This window comes from Gigantopelta aegis, chromosome 7 (assembly GCF_016097555.1).
Source record: "Gigantopelta aegis isolate Gae_Host chromosome 7, Gae_host_genome, whole genome shotgun sequence".
Lineage (NCBI taxonomy): Eukaryota > Metazoa > Mollusca > Gastropoda > Neomphalida > Peltospiridae > Gigantopelta > Gigantopelta aegis.
The window spans coordinates 12406694-12418762 of record NC_054705.1 but is presented as its reverse complement, the minus strand read 5'-3'; the positions used below and the strand labels follow the sequence as shown (position 1 = coordinate 12418762).

Genomic DNA, 12069 nt, shown 5'->3' with positions numbered 1-12069 from the left:
TCTCTCTCTCTCTCTCTGTTACTCGCTGCTGAAAACTGTGTCAACCGATTCATCTGAATGTGTATTGGGTTTAAAACTGGGAAGACTTCTCCAATACCTTCACGGGGAGAGACGTAGCCCAGTGGTAAAGCACTGCCCCTCTCCACTAGAGATTGTGACATCCCCTCTCCACTAGAGATTATGACACCCACCCAGCCTCAAAAACACACACACACACACACCCCTTCAGATATTGTTCCTGTGGGACTGCGGTTACCTAGGTATAGGCCTAATGCTATTGTAAACTGACTTCTGATTGCACACGATTTTGAAATATGTTTTGTGTTTACCATTTGAAATTCTTACACACACACACACACACACACACACACACACACACACACACACACCCTCCCCCCTACATTCTATATCAATAAAACCAAGTCATAGTGTGCTAGATTTAAAAAGAGGAAACCATTCTGAAGTGGAGAAAACAGGGGAAACCTATCAATTCTCTTGGAGAAAACTTTTCCCAACAGAGGTAGTTTTTGTGGGGGTTTTTTTTTTTTTTTGGGGGGGGGGGGGTTGTAGTTTTTTTCTCCATCAATATGGTGGCTGTCTGTCAAACTTTGCCATCAAACTGTTGGCACACTTCCAGCTCGACTTCCCTCATCTGTTTTTTCGCTGTGTACATCAACAGATACGTTTGTGAAGCACATATCCCAAACATTGCCTCCAGTGTGATGTATTGAAAACAAATTCACCACTCTCTCTCCTCGCATAGCAGTCCTGCCAGCAGCCACTCACAGCAGGGATCGAAATTATTACAAGTTAATTCTGTTTGAAGCTTCCATGTGAAATGGCATATAAAAAATATAAAAAAGAGAATTTTTATTACATACATTTATTATTCATGTTTACATGTAACTTTGATCTTTGAGAGTTAGTATCTGTAATTTGCTAAAATGGTTTTTATTGGTGTATTCTATAATCGATCTGGAATAGGTTAACTACCATATTTCCTCCAATATGCGCCACGTTTGACGTAAGCACCTGAGGCCTAATTCATTAAAGACAAAGAAAAAATTATTATTTAACGACACACTCAACACATTTTATTTACGGTTATATGGTGTCAGGCATATGGTTACGGACCACACAGATATTGAGAGAGGAAACCCGCTGTCGCCACTTCATAGGCTACTCTTTTCAATTAGCAGCAAGGGATCTTTTATATGCTCCATCCCACAGACAGGATAGTATATACCACAGCCTTTGTTACACTAGTTGTGGAGCACTGGCTGGAACGAGAAATAGCCCAATGGGTCCACCGACGGGGATCTATCCTAGACCGACCACGCATCAAGCGAACGCTTTATCACTGGGCTACATCCCGCCCCCTTCGAGGTTTTTATTGGTGTTGTATTCTATAATCGATCATGGAATAGGTTAACTACCGTATTTCTTCCAATACGTGCCATGTTTAACATGAGCACCTGAGGCCTAATTCATTAAAGACGTGCACGGATGACGAGAGCTCGGTGAATTAGGCACGTGGTCTGTAACCCTTTTGAACGAGGAGCGGGACCTAGCTCAGTGGTACAGCACTTGTCTTATGCGCGATCGATCTGGTTTATTATATGGTTAAGGACATATGATTAAGAACCACATAGATATTGAGGGAGGAAACCTGCTGTCGCCACTTCATGGGCTACTCTTTTTGATTAGCAGCAAAAGGATCTTTTATATGCACCATCCCACAGACAGGATAGTACATACCATGGCTTTTGATGTACCAGTCGTGGTGCACCATCCCATAGACAGTTAATTTTAATTATACAAGAATGTCTATCTATATAGTGGAAACAGTTAAAAGTTTGTTTGTTTAACTTCACCACTAGAGTACATTGAATAATTAATCATCAGCTATTGCATGTTAAACATTTGGTAATTCTGACATGTAGTCATTAGAGGAAACCCGCTGCATTTTTCCTAATGCAGCAAGGGATCTTTTATATGCACCATTCCACAGACAGGATAGCACATATCACAGCCTTTGACCAGTTTATGGTGCACTGGTTGGAAGAAAGAAACTTTTTATTTAACGACGCACTCAACACATTTTATTGACAGTTATATGGCGTCTGACATATGGTTAAGGACCACACAGATTTTTAGAGGAAACCCGCTGTTGCCACTACATGGGCTACTCTTTCAGATTAGCAGCAAGGGATCTTTTATTTGCGCTTCCCACAGGCAGGATAGCACAAACCATGGCCTTTGTTGAACCAGTTATGGATCACTGGTTGGTGTAAGTGGTTTACACCTACTCATTGAGCCTTGCGGAGCACTCACTCAGATCCAAACCCAGTACCTACCAGCCACTAGACTGATGGCCTAACCACTATGCCACCGAGGCCGGTCTGGTTGGAAGAAGAAAAAACTTAATCAGTCGAATGGATCCACCGAGGTTGCATTGTACCATTTGTAATGTTTCTGCTGCTACCCCAGCAGTTGCCCACGGCAGTCAGCAATACCGTGGAGTTTTTAATTTGCCACAGCACTTGTTTGATATGAACTATAGCTGAATTTATTTTTTTCCTTAATTTTTTTTTTTTATTATTATTTTTTTCCTTAATTGTTTTTTTTTTTTTTTTTTTTTGGTGTTGATATTTTATTAGTTGCAGAGTTCACTGCGAACATAATGTAATCAAAATAGCAATGTACTTACACGAGTTTAACTTAATATAAGCATATTGTTTCCACTGACGCAAATAGTTTATTTGTACAGGCGTATCCAGTGTAAATCCATCGGTTTTTATTGATCTCAGGTTTGTTTTACACAGGTGTTTGGGGTTTTTTGGTTGTTTTTTTTGCTCTTGTTAGTTACTAGTTTAAAATAAAAATCAGTGTTACAAACAGAAATACGATGTCTGTTGATGACAATGTTCTAAAAATGGATGTCTCTTAAGGTTTCCGTGTCGTATGTCGCTATTTTTTTCTTTTTGTTTTTATTTCTGATCAATAACTACATACATACAAGGGGCGGGATTTAGCTCAGTCGGATCCGTTCAACTGATTGGGGGTTTTTCTCGTTCCAACCAGTGCACCACAACTGGTCAAAGGCCGTGGTTTGTGCTTTCCTGTCTGTTGGGAAAGTGAAGCTTTAAATATAACATTTCTTTCTTTCTTTCTTTCTTTCTTTCTTTCTTTCTTTCCTCCTTTCTTTCTTTCTATTTCTAGACAATAATTATTATGATTAAAACACACAAAAGCCATGTACTCTAATAATACAAATGAATAAAACTGAATAATGAAGCTTTAAATATAACATTTCTTTCTTCTTTCTGTCTTTCTTTCCTCCTTTCTTTCTTTCTTTCTATTTCTAGACAATAATTATTATGATTAATACACAAAAACCATGAATTCTAATAATACAAATAGAATAAAACTGAATAATGAAGCTTTAAATATAACATTTCTTTCTTCTTTCTTTCTTTCTTTCCTCCTTTCTTTCTTTCTTTCTATTTCTAGACAATAATTATTATGGTTAATACACACAAAAACCATGAATTCTAATAATACAAATAGAATAAAACTGAATAATGAAACTTTAAATATAACATTTCTTTCTTCCTTCTTTCTTTCTTTCCTCCTTTCTTTCTTTCTATTTCTAGACAATAATTATTATGATTAAAACACACAAAAGCCATGTACTCTAATAATACAAATGAATAAAACTGAATAATGAAGCTTTAAATATAACATTTCTTTCTTCTTTCTTTCTTTCTTTCCTCCTTTCTTTCTTTCTTTCTATTTCTAGACAATAATTATTATGATTAATACACACAAAAACCATGAATTCTAATAATACAAATCGAATAAAACTGAATAATGAAGCTTTAAATATAACATTTCTTTCTTTCTTTCTATTTCTAGACAATAATTATTATGATTAATACACACAAAAACCATGAATTCTAATAATACAAATCGAATAAAACTGAATAATGAAGCTTTAAATATAACATTTCTTTCTTCCTTCTTTCTTTCTTTCCTCCTTTCTTTCTTTCTATTTCTAGACAGTAATTATTATGATTAATACACACAAAAACCATGAATTCTAATAATACAAATCGAACAAAACTGAATAATGAAGCTTTAAATATAACATTTCTTTCTTCCTTCTTTCTTTCTTTCTTCCTTTCTTTCTTTCTATTTCTAGACAATAATTATTATGATTAATACACACAAAAACCATGAATTCTAATAATACAAATCAAACAAAACTGAATAATGAAGCTTTAAATATAACATTTCTTTCTTCCTTCTTTCTTTCTTTCCTCCTTTCTTTCTTTCTATTTCTAGACAATAATTATTATGATTAATACACACAAAAACCATGAATTCTAATAATACAAATCAAACAAACTGAATAATGAAGCTTTAAATATAACATTTCTTTCTTCCTTCTTTCTTTCTTTCCTCCTTTCTTTCTTTCTATTTCTAGACAATAATTATTATGATTAATACACACAAAAACCATGAATTCTAATAATACAAATCAAACAAAACTGAATAATGAAGCTTTAAATATAACATTTCTTTCTTCCTTCTTTCTTTCTTTCCTCCTTTCTTTCTTTCTATTTCTAGACAATAATTATTATGATTAAAACACACAAAAGCCATGTACTCTAATAATACAAATGAATAAAACTGAATAATGAAGCTTTAAATATAACATTTCTTTCTTCTTTCTTTCTTTCTTTCCTCCTTTCTTTCTTTCTTTCTATTTCTAGACAATAATTATTATGATTAATACACACAAAAACCATGAATTCTAATAATACAAATCGAATAAAACTGAATAATGAAGCTTTAAATATAACATTTCTTTCTTTCTTTCTATTTCTAGACAATAATTATTATGATTAATACACACAAAAACCATGAATTCTAATAATACAAATCGAATAAAACTGAATAATGAAGCTTTAAATATAACATTTCTTTCTTCCTTCTTTCTTTCTTTCCTCCTTTCTTTCTTTCTATTTCTAGACAGTAATTATTATGATTAATACACACAAAAACCATGAATTCTAATAATACAAATCGAACAAAACTGAATAATGAAGCTTTAAATATAACATTTCTTTCTTCCTTCTTCTTTCTTTCTTCCTTTCTTTCTTTCTATTTCTAGACAATAATTATTATGATTAATACACACAAAAACCATGAATTCTAATAATACAAATCAAACAAAACTGAATAATGAAGCTTTAAATATAACATTTCTTTCTTCCTTCTTTCTTTCTTTCCTCCTTTCTTTCTTTCTATTTCTAGACAATAATTATTATGATTAATACACACAAAAACCATGAATTCTAATAATACAAATCAAACAAAACTGAATAATGAAGCTTTAAATATAACATTTCTTTCTTCCTTCTTTCTTTCTTTCCTCCTTTCTTTCTTTCTATTTCTAGACAATAATTATTATGATTAATACACACAAAAACCATGAATTCTAATAATACAAATCAAACAAAACTGAATAATGAAGCTTTAAATATAACATTTCTTTCTTCCTTCTTTCTTTCTTTCCTCCTTTCTTTCTTTCTATTTCTAGACAATAATTATTATGATTAATACACACAAAAACCATGAATTCTAATAATACAAATCAAACAAAACTGAATAATGAAGCTTTAAATATAACATTTCTTTCTTCCTTCTTTCTTTCTTTCTTTTATTCCATTTCTAGACATTTATTATGATTAATACACACTAAATTATTCTAATAATACAAATCGAACAAAACTGAATAATGAAGCTTTGTCCATAACCATTTCTGACAAAAGAACCCCCCCCCCCCCCCCCCCCCCCCAAAAAAAAACAACAACAAAAAAACAAAAACAAAAAAAACCCAGCATCCACCCTAAAAATATTGTTGAAGTGGAACTTGTAAATCTAAAACCATTCGTCCTTTAACTAATATCCCTGGATAAAAATCGTTATCAGTAATGCACACAAGTCCTGTGTTGTGAGTTACATAATGGTTTCTGATTCAATGCCTCCACACCCTGCTGGTGTTTTGGCGGTAATAAAAAGAATCCCTCCATCATTCCCAGTTTGTATTTGCACATGAATGAGAGATGATTACCGCAGTGGAAGCAGTATGCAGTTTATCCGCTGCGATGGAAGCAGATTTGCTGTGGTTTTATTGTTCCTTCACGCGGTGTTGTAGAATGTTGCGTAATCCCGCCCCAGTAGCTTAATGATGGTTGTCATTATTTATTAATATTAATTGCTATGCTAAACAAAAACTGAAGCAGTTTAATGGTGGGTTAATCAATAGATATTAAAAAGAGCAGACAGAAAGAGACAGACAGACAGATAAAAAGGGAATTAACAAGAAAATGAGCTGCTACCATATACAATTCCTACTGAATAATAATAACACACAGACATGTACACACTACATGCATGCACACACGTGTGCGTGCGCGCACACACACACACACACACACACAGAGTGACACACACATACAGACACACCACACACACAGAGAGAGAGACACCCACAGACACGGACACACACACACGCACACCATAACACACACACACATACACCATAACACATATACACACAAATACACACATACACAGACCATCACACGCACACATCATCATCATCACACAGCAACATACACACATACCATCTCACACACATACTAACATACTCAAACACACACACACATACTCAAACACACACACATACTCGAACTCAAACACGTACTCAAACACACACTCGAACTCACACATACTCAAACTCACATACTCAAACACTCAAACACACATACACACTCAAACACACACACTCAAACACATACATACTCACACACACACACACACATACTCACTACATACACACACACACTACACACACACTCACTACACACACACTCACTACACACACATACTCACTACACACACATACTACACACACATACACTCACTACACATACACATACTCACTACACACACACATACTCACTACACACACACATACTCACTACACACACACACACATACTACACACACATACTACACACACACACATACTACACACACACATACTACACACACACACTCACTATACACACACACACACACATATACTCACTACACACACACACACACACATAACATCAATGCACTTAATACGTTTTATACAGTTATGTGTCATCAGAGGAAATCTGCTGCCGTAATGACATGTGCTACTCTCTTTCAATTAGCAGCAAGGGATCGTTTATACGCACACCATTCCATGGACAGGATAGCACATACCATAGCCATTGTTACATCAGTTGTAGAGTACTGGCTGCAACGAGTAATAGCCCAATGGGCTTACTCCAGAGATCAGTCCCGGACCGATCAGATGTGGACTTTACTACTGGGCTTCATCCCACTTCACTCTGTGTTGTGTACCTGTTTAGCAAATGTTTGAATGTATAGATGTTGTATTATTAATGTGCAGATGTTTTAATGTTTTGTAGATTTATTGATGTGCAGATGTTTTGCAGATCATCTATGTTCTGATGTTTTGTAGATGTATGTATTGATATGCAGATGTTTTGTTGATATGTTCTGTAGATGTTTTTAGATGTTGTGTGTACACGTTTTTGCAGATGATTCAGGGGACAATATTTCAATATCTTAGGTAATCCAAACTCGTTGACATGATTGTTACCTAGGTAACCTATTGTTTGGTTACACAGATAATATTTACATTGCAAATACATTTCTTATGATAATGAAGTTTGTAACTTTTAACATTACAATGCAAAGGTTTTTCCGATAAGCGATTTTCAGTTCACATGAATCTGAAATTGAGTAGCCATCATGCGAACAGAACGATGATATACGTGAAATGTTCTACCCTGTTACTTACACATTCTGTATTTGTTTTGTTGCCCATTTGTTAAAGGGACATTCCAGAGACAGCTAATCCTGAGTTTTCTGCAATTTGTAAGATGTTATCGACAAACAGAGACTTTTTAAAGATTGTAATTACATATCAAATATATTTTATATACATAAAAAATTAGTGGCTGTATATTAAACGTGTTTCTGATCATTCTAGTATTTGTACTAGGTTAAATTTCATTATATTTCCTAAAATATTTGTTTTCGTACGTACAAAATTATTTGAATACAAAATCCAGTTTGGGCTTCTTACAAATATTAAGACGACCAGAAACACATTGAATATACAGACACAAGAAAATATATTTAATGCATATTTTTAAACGTTAAAAGATTTTATTAGTTGGAAACATCTTACAATGCATGAAACTGTGGAATGTCCTTTAATGATGTGTTGTCCATGTACATTTTGTTAATGATGTTTTGTCCATGTATGTTTTGTTGGTATTGGCGGCATGCTGCTAACGGGCCACTGATAGAGTCATCTTGTTTTGTCATTTCAGTCACCCGACACCCTCATTGACATAGACTACTACAATGTAAGTATCTCTAATCGCATGTTTCCACTCATTCACCAATCAGTGGCGGATCCAGAAAATCCATTTAGGGGGGGGCCTCAATGACATGAGGCAGAATGCTAAGGGAACTCTGGGGGAGTTTTGGAGAGGGATTGTAAAATAAATAAATAATAATATATAATAAAATGATAACTAATAAAATTTAGGGGGGGCCGGACCCCCTGGGCTCCCTCCCCTAGATCCGCCTCTGGCCTCATTCATTAACCACTTCACTGACACTGCCGGCTCTAGTCATTGCGCTGTTACAGCTTACTAAACAGTTATTGTTAAAAGTTTGTTTTGTTTAACGACACCACTAGAGCATATTGATTTATTAATCATCAGCTATTGGATGTCAAACATTTGATCATTTTGACACAGTCGTAGAGAGGAAACCAGTTACATTATTCCATTAATAGAAAAGTATTTTTTTTATATGCACTATCCCAGAGACAGGATAGCACATACCATGGCCTTTCATATACAAGTTGTGGGACACTGGCTGGAATGTGAAATAGCTCAATAAGGCCCACTGACGGGCAAAAAACTGTTTAAGACACTGTCCTCAGTTCGCTGCCAAATGTTGTAAAATGTTGTAAGGCAAAAAACATACAGTTAGCCAGTCTGTGGGCAAACTAAAGTGGTAAAACTGATGCAGTGACATGTTTTTTGTTGTTTTTCTTGTGATTTTTTTGTGCGTGTTGATTTTTTTTTAAAGCATGGATTGGACAGAAAAGGCTGTCCTCAGTTTGTTGCCATTGAAATATGTTTTATGACTATAAATCCAAAACAAATATACTGACATCCAAAAGAATTTTTACTAAGCTTGAAATTGTATTATAGAAAACCTTAAAGAGACAGACCCTAGTTGTTACACACTAAGACATATGTTTCACTATTATAGCCGTTTATGATCACTGAAATCAAACATTACTTTTATTTTATTCTTTAGATTATCCATTTCCATAGAACCAAAGTGTTTCTGGTCATCCTGCTGTTTCTAATACCACAAAATGCATTTATCATATTTTAAAAAATGCTTATGCGTCTGAGAAGTATCGATTATGGAGTCGCATTTTAGTCTGTTTTTAAGGGTGTTTCAACGTCACAGACTCCTGTTTCACTCTGTTGTATCCAAATTTGTTACAAGTTTGTAAATTAACCAAACTTAATGTCCATTTTTACGGGTTGAAACTAGGGTCTAGGTGAAAAATATGCCTTAGTGTTTTAAAAACTAGGGTCCGTCCCTTTAACAAACAGTACTTACGGTGGGATATGAAAGTACATGTATCATGAAGTTCAATATCTAAACTAGGGTCCGTCCCTTTAACAAACAGTACTTACGGTGGAATACGAAAGTACATGTATTATGAAGTTCAGTATCTAAACTAGGGTCCGTCCCTTTAACAAACAGTACTTACGGTGGGATATGAAAGTACATGTATCATGAAGTTCAATATCTAAACTAGGGTCCGTCCCTTTAACAAACAGTACTTACGGTGGAATACGAAAGTACATGTATTATGAAGTTCAGTATCTAAACTAGGGTCCGTCCCTTTAACAAACAGTACTTACGGTGGGATATGAAAGTACATGTATCATGAAGTTCAATATCTAAACTAGGGTCCGTCCCTTTAACAAACAGTACTTACGGTGGGATACGAAAGTACATGTATCATGAAGTTCAGTATCTAAACTAGGGTCCGTCCCTTTAACAAACAGTACTTACGGTGGTACATGATACGAAAGTACATGTATCATGAAGTTCAGTATCTAAACTAGGGTCCGTCCCTTTAACAAACAGTACTTACGGTGGGATACGAAAGTACATGTATCATGAAGTTCAGTATCTAAACTAGGGTCCGTCCCTTTAACAAACAGTACTTACGGTGGGATATGAAAGTACATGTATCATGAAGTTCAATATCTAAACTAGGGTCCGTCCCTTTAACAAACAGTACTTACGGTGGGATATGAAAGTGGAAAGTACATGTATCATGAAGTTCAATATCTAAACTAGGGTCCGTCCCTTTAACAAACAGTACTTACGGTGGGATATGAAAGTACATGTATCATGAAGTTCAATATCTAAACTAGGGTCCGTCCCTTTAACAAACAGTACTTACGGTGGGATATGAAAGTACATGTATCATGAAGTTCAATATCTAAACTAGGGTCCGTCCCTTTAACAAACAGTACTTACGGTGGGATATGAAAGTACATGTATCATGAAGTTCAATATCTAAACTAGGGTCCGTCCCTTTAACAAACAGTACTTACGGTGGGATATGAAAGTACATGTATCATGAAGTTCAATATCTAAACTAGGGTCCGTCCCTTTAACAAACAGTACTTACGGTGGGATATGAAAGTACATGTATCATGAAGTTCAATATCTAAACTAGGGTCCGTCCCTTTAACAAACAGTACTTACGGTGGGATATGAAAGTACATGTATCATGAAGTTCAATATCTAAACTAGGGTCCGTCCCTTTAACAAACAGTACTTACGGTGGGATATGAAAGTACATGTATCATGAAGTTCAGTATCTAAACTAGGGTCCGTCCCTTTAACAAACAGTACTTACGGTGGGATATGAAAGTACATGTATCATGAAGTTCAGTATCTAAACTAGGGTCCGTCCCTTTAACAAACAGTACTTACGGTGGGATATGAAAGTACATGTATCATGAAGTTCAATATCTAAACTAGGGTCCGTCCCTTTAACAAACAGTACTTACGGTGGGATATGAAAGTACATGTATCATGAAGTTCAATATCTAAACTAGGGTCCGTCCCTTTAACAAACAGTACTTACGGTGGGATACGAAAGTACATGTATCATGAAGTTCAATATCTAAACTAGGGTCCGTCCCTTTAACAAACAGTACTTACGGTGGAATACGAAAGTACATGTATCATGAAGTTCAGTATCTAAACTAGGGTCCGTCCCTTTAACAAACAGTACTTACGGTGGAATACGAAAGTACATGTATCATGAAGTTCAATATCTAAACTAGGGTCCGTCCCTTTAACAAACAGTACTTACGGTGGAATACGAAAGTACATGTATTATGAAGTTCAGTATCTAAACTAGGGTCCGTCCCTTTAACAAACAGTACTTACGGTGGGATAAACTAGGGTCCGTCCCTTAACAAACAGAAAGTACATGTATCATGAAGTTCAATATCTAAACTAGGGTCCGTCCCTTTAACAAACAGTACTTACGGTGGAATACGAAAGTACATGTATCATGAAGTTCAGTATCTAAACTAGGGTCCGTCCCTTTAACAAACAGTACTTACGGTGGGATATGAAAGTACATTATCATGAAGTTCAATATCTAAACTAGGGTCCGTCCCTTTAACAAACAGTACTTACGGTGGGATATGAAAGTACATGTATCATGAAGTTCAATATCTAAACTAGGGTCCGTCCCTTTAACAAACAGTACTTACGGTGGGATATGAAAGTACATGTATCATGAAGTTCAATATCTAAACTAGGGGGATCCGTCCCTTTCCCTTTACAAACAGTACTTAC

General features: G+C 35.2%; 1 protein-coding gene across 1 annotated transcript in view; it reads left to right on the top strand.

The window, feature by feature from the left end:
- The window catches only part of LOC121377000, a 78933-nt gene that overhangs the window by 38653 nt on the left and 28211 nt on the right, over window positions 1–12069 (top strand). The window contains exon 2 of the mRNA XM_041504832.1: window positions 8472–8507. Coding sequence (XP_041360766.1) covers window positions 8472–8507 — 36 coding nt within the window. The remainder of the gene's footprint in view (window positions 1–8471; window positions 8508–12069) is intronic.